At 34.5% G+C, this 18,454-nt stretch overlaps 1 protein-coding gene across 1 annotated transcript; it reads left to right on the top strand.

Annotated features, from left to right (window-relative positions):
- The first annotated feature begins 1,314 nt into the window (after positions 1-1,314).
- LOC132616775 (scarecrow-like protein 32) lies at positions 1,315-3,026 on the top strand. The gene has a single exon (XM_060331426.1). It carries the CDS (start codon positions 1,498-1,500, stop codon positions 2,785-2,787), a length of 1,290 nt encoding a protein of 429 aa, XP_060187409.1. The 5' UTR covers positions 1,315-1,497; the 3' UTR covers positions 2,788-3,026.
- The last annotated feature ends 15,428 nt before the right edge of the window (positions 3,027-18,454 follow it).

Genomic DNA, 18,454 nt, shown 5'->3' with positions numbered 1-18,454 from the left:
TCATTAGCTTAATTCGACAAACAAATGGCCGGCTAAGGCAGCTTGTTTAACCTTTTCTCTACCTTAAGTACGCAGTCATGACTAATAAAGCCAAAATTATACGTGTCCTGCGAAGACTACGTACCAAAAGGGTGAGTTTTTTTTATATATATATATATATGTGTGTGTGTGTGTGTAAAAGGCCGCCAAAATATTTTACTCAAAATTATTTTCAGTCTGTTAAAGGTGGAACAATCATTATGAGAATATAGTTAATTGCATAGTAGACCCCAATGCTAAATGCATGGTATTCAAAATTATGCGGCAACTTACTCGACAATTATTTTTATTTTTTTAATATTTAGTTACATTAGGGGAGCTAGGGAAAATGAGGAACATAAGAGGAAGGAGATGTGATGATGAAGTTTAAACACTTTATTTCAACTATGAAAGATAAGGAGAGATGACGAAGTGAGCTAGCTCGCAACCCTAAGACTTAGTTTAATGGTTGATTGCACTCCGAAGTGAGCTAGCTCGGAACTCCGAGACTTGATTTAAATTAATTTAGAGAAAAAGAGGAGATGTTTTCCTTTTTCCTTATCATTGTTGGAAAGAATCGGAGCAAGATAAGAGTATGCTAATTAGTTACATTAATACTTTTCCGCAGACCGAAGAGCATTCAAATTTTAATCCAGTTCAAATAGAAAGGGAAAAAAAAAAAGGTTAATTACTTTTCGATGAAAATCTGATCTAGATTTCAAACTTTTCGAGACTAGGTCCTTATCTTACATGCACGTTAAATTAATCTAAGTTATTATGGTGAAATAACTATATATCCGGAAATCAAACAAACAAACAAATAAATCATCAAATTAAAGTCCCTTTGTTTGCTAACGAAGAGTAAGAAAGTAGTTGGAGAAGGGAAGCCCAGGAGTAATACCATTAGAGTTCTACCTTGGTCCAAATAGCTATATATCCGGAAATCAAACAAACAAATCATCAAATTAAAGTCCCTTTGTTTGCTAACGAAGAGTAAGAAAGTAGTTGGAGAAGGGGAAGCCCAGGAGTAATACCATAGACGTAGTCATCCATTAATTCCTTATGAGTTTAATTTATATACACGACCAGTGTAAGAAATTTTTACTCTATCACGTTAGCTTTATCTGTTGTACCATGTACTTGTCTTATTCTCAAAATTACGAATCTCACTTTTTAAGGCTTTCCAGCAAATATCTTTTGAGTAACTTTGATAATTTAAAAAATACTTTATACTGATAATATATATGGAGCATATGACTTAAACTCTTATTTGGAATATCCTTGATTCGTCTATATATATAAGATATCTCTAGCTTGAGGGAGATAAACTAGTCCTCCAGTTTGATGGAATACACAACTATATCCTCCTTTTCTTCTACCTTTTTCTTCCAACCTCCATGCACGTAAATAAAACAAACCCCTACATATTTTTGTCCTCATATATAAGTTTTAGTCATCCATCACACTGTGAAGGCAGAAATGAGAGGAACCTCTACGACCGTCCCCCTCCAAAACCCTAGCCTTTTCAACAACCCTCAAAGTTCTCTAGCAGGAGCACTAAAAGGATGCATTGGTAGCCTCGATGGAGCATGCTTGGAAAAACTATTACTTCATTGTGCAAGTGCCCTAGAGAACAATGATGTAACCTTGGCTCAACAAGTCATGTGGGTACTCAATAATTTGGCTTCTTCTAATGGTGATCCAAATCAGCGACTCACATCATGGTTCCTTAGGGCATTAATTTCAAGGGCTTCTAGGGTTTGTCCCAATGCCACAAATAATAATAATCTCCATAATCTTGAAAGGAGATTAATGAGTGTGACAGAGCTTGCAGGGTATGTGGATCTCATCCCTTGGCATAGATTTGGATTTTGTGCCTCAAATAGTGCAATTTATAGGGCAATTGAAGGGCACACAAAAGTTCACATATTAGATTTTAGTATCACTCATTGTATGCAATGGCCAACTCTCATTGATGCAATTGCTAAGAGGCCTGAGGGTCCTCCTTCACTAAGAATATCGGTGCCTTCATGGAGACCACCAGTTCCTCCATTGCTCAATGTGTCAAGTGAAGAAGTAGGCCTGCGTTTGGCAAATTTCGCGAAATTTAGAGATGTCCCTTTTGAGTTCCAAGTGATTGAAGAGTTGAACAATGACATGTTGTTGGGCCAATTGAGTCCTTCAACTCTTCAACTTAGGGATGATGAAGCTTTGGTTGTTAATTGCCAGAATTGGTTAAGGTATATGCCTGATGATGAACAAATTAAGGGTGTAATTTCTTCTCGTGACATATTTCTTGATAGGGTTAAGGATTTAAACCCTTGTATTATGACTATTGTTGATGAGGATTGTGATTTGGGAAACACAAGTTTAACATCAAGAATAGCCACTTGTTTCAATTATCTATGGATACCCTTTGATGCCTTGGAGACATTTTTGCCTAAGGAAAGTAGACAAAGGCTAGATTATGAAGCTGATATTGGCCACAAAATTGAGAATATTATTGGATTTGAAGGGAACCAAAGAATAGAGAGATTGGAGTGTTGCAACAAGTTCTCACAAAGGATGGAGAATAGTGGTTTCATGAGTGTTCCTTTTAGTGAGGAAACAATTAAGGAAGTGAAGTCACTATTAGATGAGCATGCAAGTGGGTGGGGCATGAAAGAGGAACATGATATGCTTTTATTAACATGGAAAGGCCATAACTCTGTCTATGCAACATCTTGGGTAATGGTCCCACCACAAATGGACATGAGGATTCATGAGTAGCTTATAATATAATAGTAGCTAGTCATATATAATTGTTTTACTTCCAAGTGGTCTTTAAATGTATAATGGTAGCTTTGAATTAAAGTAGCGCCAAAATTGAGATGAAGTTTCATTCTCAGAGTGGTCCATGTACTGGATGAGAAATAACACGATGGATTTGCTTTTTCTGTCATGGGTGCTGTAATGTAAACAAGACAAGGGCTAAATGCTAGAATCGAAGAGATACTTTAATTTTATCACATGCCACCTTTTGTATTTGTGTTCTACTAGTGTCACATAAGAGCTAACGAAATGAGAGAAATGCGTGTGTGACATTTTATTTGTTTGATTACGTCTTCAACATACCTCCTCATGTGCGAGATTGAATCTTTTTCACGTGCTAAGCATATGAATATTTTCTTGATAATGGGCATGGTAGCGATACTCGAATCCATGACCTCTGCTTGCTATGATACCGTGATGAAATGTGTAATGTCTCGTCTAAAAGTTTAAATTGCTGGATAGTTAATTTTAAGAAACGCGCTAAATTGTAATGCAGAAGATTAAATATTTGTCCAGGCTACGTTCTAGTACCATTAAATATTAATGCCCTTTATTCTGGTGCTATATGTGGCTGAAATATGTAATATATTGATGTCTATGATCCATGATTGTCATTTTTTGTGTAATCATTTCAGAAAAGAATTAGAAGCATATTGTGTAGACATTTTACTGCACCTAAAGTGGTCCACGCCTTGTGCAATTTCGTCCAAATTCTAGGATTTTTATGGGGTCAAGAAGGTGCATTAAATTAAAATTTATCCTAAGTGGGCCAGGGGGGTTGGCATGATTAATTAAACTGATAAAACTTATGGCGAAAAGAAAAGTGGAATTAAAAAAAAAAAACTCACATAAAGAATCAGATAGCATTGATATATCGATCACAGACTTTAGATGCATAAGATGAAACATTTAAGACTTTATCTAGAAACAATAGTACTTTATAGCAATATAATGATATTATGTATTCTCCAAGCTAGACTGGTAAGGATGGTTTTGTTTATGACTTTAGCTTTTTGGATTGGGCTTCCACCCTCATAGCTAAGAACTGACTAAACCTCACAAGACACCCTACTAGGACTTGGAAAAACATTTTAGAAGGATACAATCACCGTAGAAAAGCCATCCAATGGGTTGTTAATAAGGGCACTAAGGTAAATCTGTGGCATGACAATTGGATTCCCATAGTCCTAACCTAAGTGAAGTAATTGAGGGACCTCTAAACAGAAATGAAGATTTACAAAAAGTGTCTGACATAAACCGTAATGGGACATGGCATCTAAATAATCTCTCCTTTGAGCTGCTTGAAACAGTCAAAGATGTTATTGCCAATACCTATATCAACCCTTATAGCACTGAAGAAGACTATAACCACTGGAAGCTTACTAGCAATGACAAGTTTAGCTCTATCTCAATCTATAAAATGCTGGATACTAGAACTACTGATAGTGCTCTTGAAGCCTTTATGAACTTTAATGGGATCTGGAAACTTGAGGCTCCAAACAAAATCAAGTTCTTCTTTTGGTTCCTAAACCATAATAGACTGTCAACAACATCCTATCTCCACTCCACATGCATTAATATCTGCCTCATCTGTGCATCTTGTGGTCACCCACGGGAGGACATCAACCACATATTTTTTTAGTGTTACATTATTAAAAAACTCAGGAGCTGTGTGACTCAAAAATGTAACCTTACCATTGACTCTTCCTCCTTTAACAACACTGCAAATTGGATCAGCCCTGAAATAGATTAAGAAAGCAAAACTTTGATCACTAATCCATTGGGCTCACTTGATGCCCTTTTGTTTTTCGGGAATATGGCTTAACAGAAACCAAAACCTCTTCAACCGCAAATAGGATTATCCTTCCTTCACCCATATCTACAATCAAGCCATAGAATACTCTATGATAGGCCTAAACACCACCCTTCCTAACCCAAAAATCACCATTTCTATTAAATGGGACCTCCTAACAGCAATGTTTTTAAACTCAATACTGATGGAGCTTGCCAAGGAAACCCAGGCATAGGTGGAATAGGGGGAGTGTTTAGAGATAGTAGTGGGAAGTGGGTAATAGGATTCATGAAAGGGTTGCCACACATAACTATTACTCTTGCTGAACTAACAAATATCATGCAGGGGCTCAGAATTGGAGCGGAACATAATCTAGTTCCTCTACAGATCAATTCAAACTCAACTGAAGTAATTAAAATGATCAAGGAAGGTCATCTGCTTTACATGTCTATCATTTTTGAATGCAGGTGATTAGTGAGAAGGCTGGGTCATCCAGAGCTAAGGCATAACTTCATAGAGCAGAAAAAGGTGGCAGATCTGTTGGCTAAGGAAGGAGGGAAGCAGCGGCTTTTTGAAGCAGTTAAAATTTTAGAAGTGCCTCCCCTTTTTTTTGTAAGAAATGTATATTGGGCGGACCAATGTGCTACTGTTTTTAATCTTTCTTTTTCATTTTGCCCCACCCATGTGGATGGTATTTTTGGACAACCAAACGGCTCGAATGCCGTAAATCAATTCATAGCTTAAACAGAATACAGAGAATGCAAAAATGTTTTTTGATTCTTTTAAATCATCTCATATACAACTCCACAAGTCTTATTAATTCTGAATCGTGTGGTGTAGGCACACTAAGAGGAATAAGTGTTTCCTTATTCTTAGAATTTAAATCAAAATTAATTAAAGGTGAAGAAATCTCATACAAATAATTAATTCTTCATGTGTTACCTCTTTTCAGTATTAAACGACGTCTTCATTCTTTACAGTCAACTTCTTCAGGTTCAACTTTAATGGGCTTCAAATCTCCCAACATCAAAATTTAGCCCATGAATATGTTTTCAGCTTCATATGAGCAATTCGCAGGAATGTCCCTTATTCGGGATGGTCTTTAATTTTTGTCCCTCAAACTGCTGGTCTTTAATTTTTATCCTTCGCCTAGAATACCATGAGGTTTTGAGTTCGAACCCTGGCTCAGGCATAAAAATTAGAAAAAAAAAAATCGCAAGGCAAGGCTTTTGGAAAAGTATGGCTTATGCGGCATAGGTTGCCTTAACACATAACTAAAATTCTGTTGGATCCGGCAGAGGTTGCCTTATAAGGTAGACTTTTAGTTATGCCTTATGACAACCTCTGCCGGAGACAACATAGGTTGTCTTAAGGCAAATCTAAAGTTATGCTGGATCCAACATAGGTTGCCTTATAAGGCAAACTTTTAGTTATGCCTTAAGGCAACCTATGCCGGATCCGACATAACTTTAGTTATGCCTTAAGGCAACCGATGTCGCATAAAGCAGACTTTTCTCAAAGTCTTGCCTTGTAAAATTATTTTTATTTTTATGCCTGAGCGAGGATTCAAACCCAGAATCTCAGTATTTTCGGCCACCTTTTCAAGCGAAAGATAAAAGACCACCAATTTGAGGGGTGAAATTTAAAGACCACCCCAAAAGAAGGACAATCTGCGCAAAAAAATGGCTTCATATTGTCTAGCATCAAAGTTTAGCCCATGAATATGCCCTCTGTTATTTGGGTCATTTGCACTTTCGCCTTATTTTGTGCTGGTCTATAATTTTTTTTCCCCTTAAGCCAAATAATTTTTTCGCAAACATAAGTTTATATTTTCGCATCCTAATATCCTACAAGTTATGCTCCACACCTTTAAAGAACATGTTTCTCACTAGACATAAGTTCGATTTTGAAGGGTAAAATTAAAAACCAGCCCATTTGAAGGACAAACCGTGCAATTCCTTCCTGTTATTTACCTTCAATGGAGTTGAAGGGTCTTTGTATCGTAATTTGAATTATAGTAGCTAGTAAGTGTGTTATTAACAGTTATTATTAAAATATCATGTTATGCATAATTTGGAATTAGCAAATATGTATGTTTTGTATGATTGAATATTCTTGATAGTTTTTAGAACTTGTGAGTATAAGTAAAATTTCATGTTTTTCAAAACAAAAAGTGAAAGTACGTTTTTAAAAGGATTTTATTTTTAACCCTCAACGATGCTGGCTTGCTGCTATGTCACTAAGCGGAACGGTCCAAGGTCCATAACCATCAGCAACTTTGCAGGGATTTTCTTTCAAACGCACTGGTATTTAATTTTTGTCCCTCATATTTGTGATTTTTAATTTTTGTTTCTGCTATTTATTTAAAAATATTTAGACCTACTTCGCAAGGCATAAGTTATGTAAGAATTAAATCACGAGGCATAAGTTTTGTAGTATTAAATCACGAGGCATAATATTCAGACCATTTTAAGATTATGTTGAGTGTTGCCTTGTCTGGCATAATTGGTTCGGATGTTATGATACATATATCAAAGTTAAATATAAACTATGCATTGCGAAATCTAAATTATGCAGTGTCAAAAATATTGAAGGAAAATATTAAAGACCACAAATTTGAGGGCTAAAAATTGAAGACCACCCCGAAATGGAGCATTTGTGAGAAGGGTGTTTAACATATATATACATAAGAATAGGGTATATTTACTAAAATATGACGATACTTTTCAGTTTACAAAATATAACTATAGATTTCTTGCAAAACATATACGAAAATTTTCACTCTAGGCTTAAAATTTTCGCTCAATTTTTTGTGTATGAAAACTATATGAAATGTGTATATTTCGCTCAAGGCTTAAAAATTATGCTCAAAACTTTGTGTATGAAAACTGTGTGAAATATTTATATCTCGCTTAAGGCTTAGAATTCTCACATTTGTTTTTATATGAAAACTGTATGAAATATGTATATAACTGTGTAAATTTATATAAAGTTCATGTTAGCTTTTTGGAAAGTTAAAACAACTACAATAACATTGTATTCAACATTCATACATTATTCATATGAATTTAATTTAATACAACAACAACATAGAAAACTTAATTTACAATTTTCATACAAACTCGGCATACAACTATCATACAATTTTAATACAAATTTGAATCTCCGTATCATACAGATCCCCTTTTCCCTATTCTCCGTATCATACATATCCCCTTTTTCCAATTCTTTGTTTAGCACAAATTCCCCCTGCTTTGCTGCTTCACACCAGTTGAAGAACACGGAACTAGAAAAATGCAAATCTGAAAAAAATACCAATTTCACAATTTTGTCAAATTACCGGCAGTGTATATCACCTTATCCTTTCCCGGAGCGACAGAGAAAAATTCCTTTACTGTATGATTTGGAGAATAGGGAAAAGGGGGAAAGGGTGGGGATCTGTGTGAAACAAAGAATTAGAAAGGGGTGAAGGGTGAGGATCCGGTAATCAGAGAATAGGGAAAAGGGGGAAGGGTGGGTTTTTGGATCTGTATGAAACAAAAGAATTGGAAAAGGGGGAAGGGTAGGGGATCTATTAATACAAAGAACGGGGAAAAGGGGGGAAGGGTGGGTTTTTTATTTTTTCAAAGCCGTTATGTTTTGTAATTAAGTTAGTATGTTTTGTAAATAAGAAAAAGTATTCTTATGTTTTGTAATATAGGGTCTTAAATAAGTATTATTATGTCATTTTCCCTTGTGGAGAATGGCTAGCAACTTTTTGCCCAATTAGATAGGATGGGCTGAACGATTGGGCGGTGGGCTATCATGTGACGAGTGGGATGTTAAAATCCTTTAGCTGAGTTCAACTATTTCATCCTAAATTATTATTTTTCAAAATTCAGAGAATCAGATTGAAGAGTACCACATGATTTTCATTTGATTGCGATATGACATCAACAACTTTATCCAAGTTTGGTCAGTCAAACTAACCAAATCTCCCCTTACTCCGTCACTGTTTTAGGTTTGTGATTGTATTCACTTCTTCAAAAATTAAATAAAAGAAATTCTTTAAGTTATGTATGCTAATTGTTGATTGTGTGAACATCTTATAACTTAAACAATTAAGAAAATCGCTAATTCTGGATAAAAAATTTCTATTGATTTCTGTCAGAAATTAGTGATTGTCAGAAATTAGTGATTTTCTGATAATGCATCTAAATTTATTTTTGAACTTAGTTTGCCACTCTTCCAGTCAAAGTAGTTTTTTTTTTTTTTTTTGGTCAAACCTGTATGAATATTTTGATGATGGGTAGCCGTGAGACTCTAACTACTTTCTTTTATATGCTTTAATTCCATGCTAGCTTTAAATGTTAGCCAATGTTCAAAACTTGACATTTGAAATTGTCCATGTATTTTGGATGGACCAGTTAAACTCATTCCTCACATTCAAAAACTGCCAACTTACGTAGCTATGAAGTGCTAGATCAGTTTGCCCATTATTCTAGCAGTCAAAAATTGTTCTTGATATATACACACTAAGCACAAGTATTTTCTTGGAACTCCGTATCATCTAGAGTGAGGTTTAAATATTTAGAGCATTCTTATGAATAAGATCCACCAGAATTGAAATCGATATGACGACAACACCCTAACAATAACTGAAAGTATGTCTGTCTTTATATGATTTAGATATACTTCTAATCATGTAAAATATCTATCATTAAACTGTTAACCAGAGACACATTTATTTGTCTGTATAGTACCGGATTTTCTAGATTCGAACCAGCACGAAAAAGGAGCACCAACAACTTTTTCTTGTTTGTTTCTTTCATTTTGGGGAAACCTTTGCTGTTATGTATAGTCATTACTCATTATCTCTTACTACATTAAGTCATTACGGAAATCACATCAGCAATAAATATAAGCTGATTATTATAATCAACAATTTAACATGGAAGAATTTAAACGGAGGTTCCATTTATCCGAACTAAAGTAAGACGACAGTGCCGTTGCATGTTTGCCCCGCTATGATATGCTGACATTTTATTTGTCTGTTAAAACGTACGTAGCATCATGATCCCACATTTTCTAAAATACACTTGTATTGTTCGCCTTAGACACTTTCTGCATTATATATTTTCATTCATTTGTCCAAATGAAAGGTGAGTTTCCATAATTTATGAGATTATTGTTGGATTCTCCTTAAAAGAAGGATGACTAGTTATTGTTTATGATTTTCTAAATTTTGGTAACTTTGTATTTATCTTTGATATCAATCATTGTTTGATTTAAAATAGATTGTCATAGATTACGTTTTTAACTTTTTCCAATTGTGGGTTCTACTTCTACTTGTATTATTTCTCTGGAAACTGGGGCAAACTCTTTTTGTGATATCTTTTCTATATTATAGGATTGTTGTCACTTAATTTGGATTGTCGCATAGAGTGCCTGGATTTAATATGAGATACACCATGAACAAAGTGGCATTATTTGGATCTTGTGGACCATTTAGTTTAAAATTCCACTTTTGTTGGTTTCAACCTTTAATTCGAATTGAAAGGTACTTTATCTGCAACTGATAGGTGAAACCAAGGTTAGTGTAATCCAATAAAATTATGTCACCGATTTTAAGCGAAGCCATAAAAGATCGAGTGACTTCTAATCATCTAGTGTAAGAAAATCTAGTAATAAAACAAATATATCGAACTTTTAAACTCATGATCATAAAAAAACAGTTTTAGTTTAATGAAAGAAATTACTCACAAGGTATGTTGAGAACCAAACCTTCGTATTCATAGAAGAGAAAGGCAAAGGAGCTGCTCCAATGGATAATATGACTATAGCTACTGCAACTCTCCAAGCATAGGATTTAAAACGTTTTACAACATTTTGAAAGTTGAAAATCCAAATGAATATATAGAGGCTATTCAAAATTGTTAACTATGTGATCTTCAATCTTTTGAAGGATATAAACCGTGTGAATAACAATTCTAATGCTTTAATTCTTTAGTTTTTATAAAAAAAGTATATCAATTATTTAAGCATAGATAAAAGGAATTGCGAGAAATATACCACTTCCCATATCCATTTTATAAACGTATCCAAAGGAGTTCATGGTTATGAGATAATTCGCTTATCTTAAAAGATTTTGGATCGGAGTTATATTTTTCTCACACAATATTTTAAAAGGGTTATTATATGGATGGTCACTTTACTTTTACTTTATCGCACTAAAGTCACCAAACTGTTTTGATGGACTCAAACGTCACTCAACTTTGCCTAAGTATCACAGAGAGTCGTTATTAGGAGAAAAAACAAATGATTATATGATATTTAGGCAAAGTTGAATGATTTTTTATTACAAAATATTATATATTAACTTCTTGTGATATGCTTATAGTATTGAATGATTTTTCTATTATAAAAAGTAGTTTTAGTAACTTTTTGTGATACTCGATTAAAATTTAATAACTTTTATGTTATACTTTACTAACTTTAGTGAAATAATATGAAAGTGAGTGATCTTCCCTAGAATTACCCCTATCTTAGAACCAACTATTTTGTATTCCCTCCGATCACTTTTACTTGTTACGTTTCGCTTTTCAAGAGTCAATTTGACTTGTCTTCGGAGATAAATTAGATTAGCTTAATTCAATATTTAAAATTAAAATTCAGATGTTCGGAAATCATATGAAAATTAATGCAAGTTGCAATTCTTCTCATGATATTAATACGATGAAAAAATAAATCTTAAAATAGTGATCAAAGTTTACACAGTTTGACTCTCGAGAAATGAAAAATAACAAGTAAAATTGAACGAAAGGAGTTATCTTTGAAAATGGCTCATAAAGGTCCATAACTACTGTATTCATTACCTTAAGTTTTTGGCAGATATCTCGTCGGGCAAAACTGAAACCCCAAGAAAGAAAAGGGAATAGAAAAACAAAAAGTGCAAAAGTTATTCACGTGACTCCCGTTTTTTCCCCCGTTTACCTGCTGTTTTACAGGATAAGGTTGCTTTTTAACAAACTCCTTCAAAAAACAAGACACTCTCAGAATCACAACGTTGGTCCCATTTATATTTTTCCTCAAGTCATCACCGTTGGATAATTAGGACAAGATTCAGTTACAAACAAATTTTCAAACCAACTGTGCCAATATAGCCAACCCAATGTATATGGCTAGACTAGTGTATATATCATTTAGAATTTACTATTCAAGATATTTACAAAATCAATCATTTTTGAGATAATGAAATATGTTTACACGTAGGCGTACATCAATTATATCCTATCGTTTATAAAAAGATCTAGAAGAATACAATATATGGTAAGACGATCACCTCATGCATCATTAGTGTTGCAATGACCTAATTAAGTGAAGCTGTCCACGAACAACTTAATTATTCAATAAGTATTAATTAAGTGCATATATATATATATATACACAGAGTGAATAACAAGATGCTCATGCATGAACTAACTGACAGGACTGACTGGAAATAGAATATTAGGATGGATGAATTGTAGATAATAGAATATCGAAGGCAACCGACAAGCCTATAATAAATTCAGAGGCGGAGCTAGGATTCGAAGTTTGTGGGTTCGGGGTTCTAATTCTTTAAAACTATTGGGTTCTTAATTAATAATTTATACATATTTGACAAAAAAATTAATACAAATACATGGTTCGGATAAAAGCTACTGGGTTCGGCCGAACCCACATCCGATGGGCTGACTCCGCTCCTGAATAAATTAAGAGATATGTAATCAAACAAAGAGAGTGCTGGCAAGAAACTTATATCCCACCATATTACACGTAATTAGATACAACTTATAAGGTGGTCACTGTACTTTCTTGAGTAAGGAGGACTTCATAATTAAGAAAAAAGAGCGATGTATAGCAAATCACATAATACTTCCATGACAAAAACAATGGTAAATAGAGATTTAGTCGGTGATAATGAGAGAAGCAAATCAATGAAAAAAATAGCGAGCCATAATGACTTTGAGCCAAGAATAAATCGTATGAACATACCAATAATGGTTGTGGTGTAGTGACTGGTACTACTCCATCTTTAACTAAGGTCTCGAGTTCGAGCCCCCTGGATACGGAGTCACCATTGTTACGGAGTGCTTTGCCCCCCAATGTGAGACTACCCGGCACGAATCCGGATTAGTCGAGCCCCAATGCGGGTATCGGATACCGGATGGGAAACCAAAAAAAATCGTATGAACGTGATTGGATTCCACTTCTTCTCGTACTTAATTATCCTAGCTTTAATTTAATGTTACATGCGAGTGGTAAGTGCTATATTCTTTTGTTTCACTATCATAAGGAGAAATAATTCCGACATAATTTGGTTTAGGTACTACAAAACTTGCATTACTATGTAATTTCTGTGTAACTAATACAATGTCTGTTTTTAATATAAAACTTTCTCTCAATTTCCAAGTCATGTATGGAATTTACTTATTGCTAGTTTAAAAGTAAAATCTAGTAGGAGTAGTTTTGAGTCTTTTGACTTAAGTCCATAACTTTCTGAAAGTTATTACTCCCACCTAGTGCGGGCAGTTGTATATATTCCGAAACGCAAAAGTAAAAGGGACCCATATTTAATTAAATCTCAATTGTCCCGTGATAAAATATTATTAGATGAAATATAACAAAATATGGTACGATTCGGTTATTCTATAAAATTTATATCATATTAATTTTTCTATTATTTTATTTTGTATAATCAAAATCAGACTTTTCAAAACAATCTCATCATCTCGGTTTATCTTTGATATTGGTAAGATTGATTAATTTGGTTAAAAACATCATGTAAGAATCACAAGTAGAAATTAGAACACGAGATCATGTATACTTCTGGACTTTGGCAAATTCTTTCTACACATTTTTACTGTTTAAATTAAATTAAAGGTGATGAATCAAGGGAACATGTAAGACGACAAGAATAGAGATTCATCCCACTATTTTACAGTTGTGTAATACAAAGACAAAATTTAAATTACACGAGCGAAATGAAATTAATCAAGATAAGACTCAAGAGTCGAGTCTGCTAATTTCACTACTAAAAAACTGCCAAAAATCGACGGACAAAAAACCGACAGATTGCGTCGGTTTGAAAAAACGACGGAAAACCAACTCACTGCGTCGGTTTTTTGCATTTCTAATTTTTTAAATTATTTTAATTAGAAAACCGACAGACGACGTCGGTTTTTTGGCAGAATTTTCAAAATATATTTCCTCCAAACGTTGGTTTTATTAAAAAAAAATTAATATAAAACCAACGGACAACGTCGGTTTTATTTTTAAAAATATTTTAAATAATTTGCAATTCATTTTGTTTTTTAAAAAACTAATAAACATTTTTTTTTAAGAAACCGACGGACAGGGTCGGTTTCTATTTTTTTTAATTTTTCTTTTTGGTCAAAATTTTAAAAAAACCGACGGACAGGGTAGGTTTTGTCCGTCGTTTTTTTTTTTTAACAAAATGGGCAGACGGGTTTATTTCCCATTTCTTCTCCTCTTCCCAAACAAAACTCCCCATTCCCCTAAAACCCTACCCGCTGCTCCCCTCCCCTCGGCCCAGCCCCGCCGCCCAGCCCCGCCCCCTGCGCAGCCCACCCCCACCTACCCCAGACCCGTTTTTAACTTAATAAATTGAGGTTAGTTTCTTTTAAATTAGGGCTTTTAAAATTCTTTCAATTTTAGTTTTATTTGTAGATTTTAGGCCTAATGTTAGTCTATTTAGCTTTGTTAAACATCATTTGCAATGTTATTAATGTTGAATTTGTGAAAAAATGTAAACTTTATTTGACTAGTTTACTTTTCATTATTTTTTTGTGCTATATTTTATGTTCATTGTCAATGTATTTGTGTTAGCTTAGTTATCATTGTTTGTAATAATATTGATGTTGAATATGTGCAAAAATGTATACTTTAATTATTTAACTAGTTTTTTTTTTTTTTTTGTTGGATTGTGCTTTTTGTTAGAATCCATAAGTTATTAGAATTGTTATTGATCATTCCAAATTAGGATTGGTTGAGATTGTGCTTTTCAAAGTTAGAATTGTTAAGTTATAGTATTTCTATAACCTCAAAACTAAAATGTAGACTTTATTTCACTAGATTTACTTTTCAATTTTTTGAATTAAAGTTAGAATTGTTATTGAGAATTCAAAGTTAGAATTGGTTGGGATTGTGCTTTTCAAAGTTATATTAAAGTTAGAATCCATAAGTTATTAAAGTTAGAATTGTTTTTGAGAATTCAAAGTTAGAATTGGTAGGTATTGTGCTTTCTTAAATTATTGATGTTCAATTTGTGAAAAAATGTAAACTTTATTGACTAGTTTACTTTTCATATATATATATATATATATATATATATATATATATATATATATATATTTGCTTGTGATTGTTCTATTTTTTATGTTCATTGTCAATGTATTTGTGTTAGCTTAGTTAGAATTGGTTGGGATTGTGCTTTTCCAAGTTATGTTAAAGTTAGAATCCATAAATTATTAAAGTTAGAATTGTCATTGAGAATTCAAAGTTAGAAGTGGTTGGGATTGTGTTTTCTTAAGTTATATTTTAAGTTAGAATTCTCAAGTTATAATATATTTTTATAACCTCAATAATTTGTGGGTATAATTTTGTAGATGGATCGTATTTGGATGTATAATATGAATAATAGTAATCGTGTGGGTGTACATGATGAATTTGTTGAAGGTGTTGATGGGTTTATCACACATGCAATGTCACTTCATCCTTTTCAAAATGAAAGGGTAATTAGGTGTCCTTGTTCTCGTTGTCGGGGTACGAAGTATTTGAAACCGGAAGCGGTTAGGGTTAATTTATATAGTCGTGGATTTAAGCAGAAATATTATGTTTGGACTGATCATGGAGAGACTGATAGGGTCAATGGTATATTTTATAATATGGTTGTTGGTGAAAGTAGTGTGTCGCAAGAATATAGTCATGTCCAATTTGATAGAGTTAATGATATGGTTAATGATGCTTTTGGCGTACAGCCTGGGTTTGAACCTAAGCAAAATTTTGAGAAACCTCCTAATGAAGAAGTAATGCGCTTCTATCAAGAATTAGAAGAGGCTTGTCGTCCACTTTGGGTAGGGAGTCAGCATTCTAAGTTGTCTGTTGTAGTTAGAATGAGTAACATCAAATCAGATTGGACTGTTGCTGAAGCTGGTATGGACTCAATGATTAAGCTTGTGGGGAAACTAGTTAGTTCGGAATTCGACATACCTAAGAGTTACTATGAAGCAAAGAGATTGGTTTCCAAATTAGGATTGTCGTATGATAGAATTCATTATTGTCCAAACAGTTGTATGTTGTTTTATAAGCAAGATGTCGATTTAAATGAATGTAAATTATGTGGAATTGTGGACATGTGCGTTATAAGCGGACACCTAGTGGGAAGATGGTTCCAATTAAGGCGATGCATTATTTACCTATTATACCTAGGTTAAAGAGGTTGTTTGCATCGCCAAGTTCTGCTCCTCACATGAGATGGCACAGCGAAAATAGAAGGACACCTAGCGTTATGTGTCATCCATCGGATGGAGAAGCATGGAAACATTTTGATAGAACTTATCCTGATTTTGCTAGTGAACCAAGAAACATTCGTTTGGGTTTGTGTGCGGATGGTTTCACACCATACTCTGTTTCGACTGCACCCTATTCTTGTTGGCCTGTATTTCTTACTCCATATAATCTACCGCCTGAAATGTGTATGACAAGTCCCTATATATTCCTAAATTGTGTTATCCGTGGTCCTCGTAATCCAAAAGTTTTGATTGATGTCTATCTACAACCTTTGATTGATGAGTTAAAACAATTGTCGTGTGAAGGTGTAGTGACATATGATGTATCAACTAAGAGCAATTTCAATATGCGTGCTTCTTTGATGTGGACTATTAACGATTTTCCTGCGTATGGGATGTTGTCTGGTTGGATGACTAGTGGAAAGCTTGCTTGTCCTCATTGCATGGAAAATAGTAAAGCTTTCACTTTAAAACATGGCCACAAAAATTCATGGTTTGATTGTCATCGTCAGTTCTTGCCTATGGATCACCAATTCAGGAAAATGAAACAAGCATTTAGAAAGATTATTACGGTGGGCTGCAGGAGATCATACAACCTAAGTATCCAGGTTACCCTAAGAAGAAGATAACATTATTTCGGTGCAAGTGGTTTGATCTAAGCCAAAGAGGTACAAGGGTGAATCGTCAACATAACGTAATTGAAGTCAAACACACAAGATAATACAATCGCTATGATCCCTTTATAATTGCATAAAATGCTAAGCAAGTGTATTATGCTCCATATCCTTTACGTAGGGATAAGGCTGATGGGTGGGTGGTTATAAAGACTAAGCTTGTGGGGAGGATTGAGGTCGATAATGCATTAGATGTGGCGTATCAAAATGATGTACCAGTTGTTCATCAAACGGTGGACATAGAGTTAGAAAATAGTCTGGAACATTCTCAACACATATTAGAAGAAGATGATGTAACTATCATAGAAAATGTTGAAGAAGAATCGACCTATGGACCTGAAACTAGCGATGGGGAAGAATCATCTGATGAAAATGAAACAAGCAAGGATGAGTGGGAGGATGACTAGTTGCATGTTAGTTTATTCTATACTTGATAATAACACAATTCTATACTTGTTAAATTTTTATTCTAAAGTTATTAACTTTCTGTATGCAGATGTCATCAGGTGGTAGTGATCAAGGTAGAAGTAGAGGTAGAGGTAAAGCTGGAGGTACTAGTAATAGAAAAGATAAGAGACCTATAGATCCTACAGCTACTACTAGTCAATCCATTCCCTCCGCTCCACATATACAGTCTACTCCGCCTCCTTTTTTTATGCCTGGCTTTTCTATGCAGGCCCAGTTTGGTCAGTGGGTCTTTCAACCGGCACAACCTCAGCTGACATTATTTACCCATCCTACTTTTATACCTACACCTATGTATTTCCCACCACGTGGTAGATCTCCTAGCACATCGGCCACTTTGTCTCCTTCTCCTTCTCCAAGTGGTACACCTCCCAATGTATCTAATTTGCGCCTTAGAGATAGCAGCTCTGAGCATGAGTCACTGCCATTCAGCCAGTCTCAGACCCATCTTCGTCCTCCTGCACCTGCACCTGTATCGGTTCTTATACAAGCACCGGTATATCATGGTTTACAACCGGGAAATAGAGATGTGATAGGTCGGATTTTCATCGTGCCTGAGGGAGCTGGGTAAGATTGTCTTTTATTAAGTTTTCTTAAAGTTTTTTTCAACTTAATCTTATATGCGTTAAATATTTTAACTGCAGGTACTATCTAGATCACGAAACTACAAAAGCCTTGCTGGATGTTGTTCGGAGGCTTTAGGGCGATCGATTTTATACTTCATGGGGTGAAATCCCATATGATACTTGACAGGCTATGTTTAGAGAGTTTAACGTATGCATCTTATTATACATTTCATAACTTGAATTTACTTTTATATAAATCATCTAACATTATCCATTTGATTTGCAGATGTATTGTACATGGGATCCAATAGACAATGATAGGGTTGCTGCGAACTTGGAGAGGAAGGGGAGTGCAAAGTTGTCTGATTGGTTTTCTAGGGCTAAAAGGTATATGAGGAAGCCCCAATGGATAAACGCCGAACAGTGGGAGAAACTTAAGGCATATTGGCGAACTCCTGAGTTTATCACCAAGTCTGAGCGGGAAAAGGCTGCCCGTGCATCCCAGAAAGGTGGCTCTTTGCACACTGCGGGTACAAGAAGTCAGGGGCACGTAGCTAGGACAATGGTAAGTAGTAT

Source organism: Lycium barbarum, chromosome 11 (assembly GCF_019175385.1).
Source record: "Lycium barbarum isolate Lr01 chromosome 11, ASM1917538v2, whole genome shotgun sequence".
NCBI lineage: Eukaryota > Viridiplantae > Streptophyta > Magnoliopsida > Solanales > Solanaceae > Lycium > Lycium barbarum.
The sequence above is the reverse complement of the archived record's forward strand: the minus strand, read 5'-3'. Positions and strand labels throughout refer to the sequence as shown.

Bases quoted from the DNA above. Each gene is read 5' to 3' on its own strand.
- LOC132616775 (XM_060331426.1), top strand. From the start codon at position 1,498: ATGAGAGGAACCTCTACGACCGTCCCCCTCCAAAACCCTAGCCTTTTC.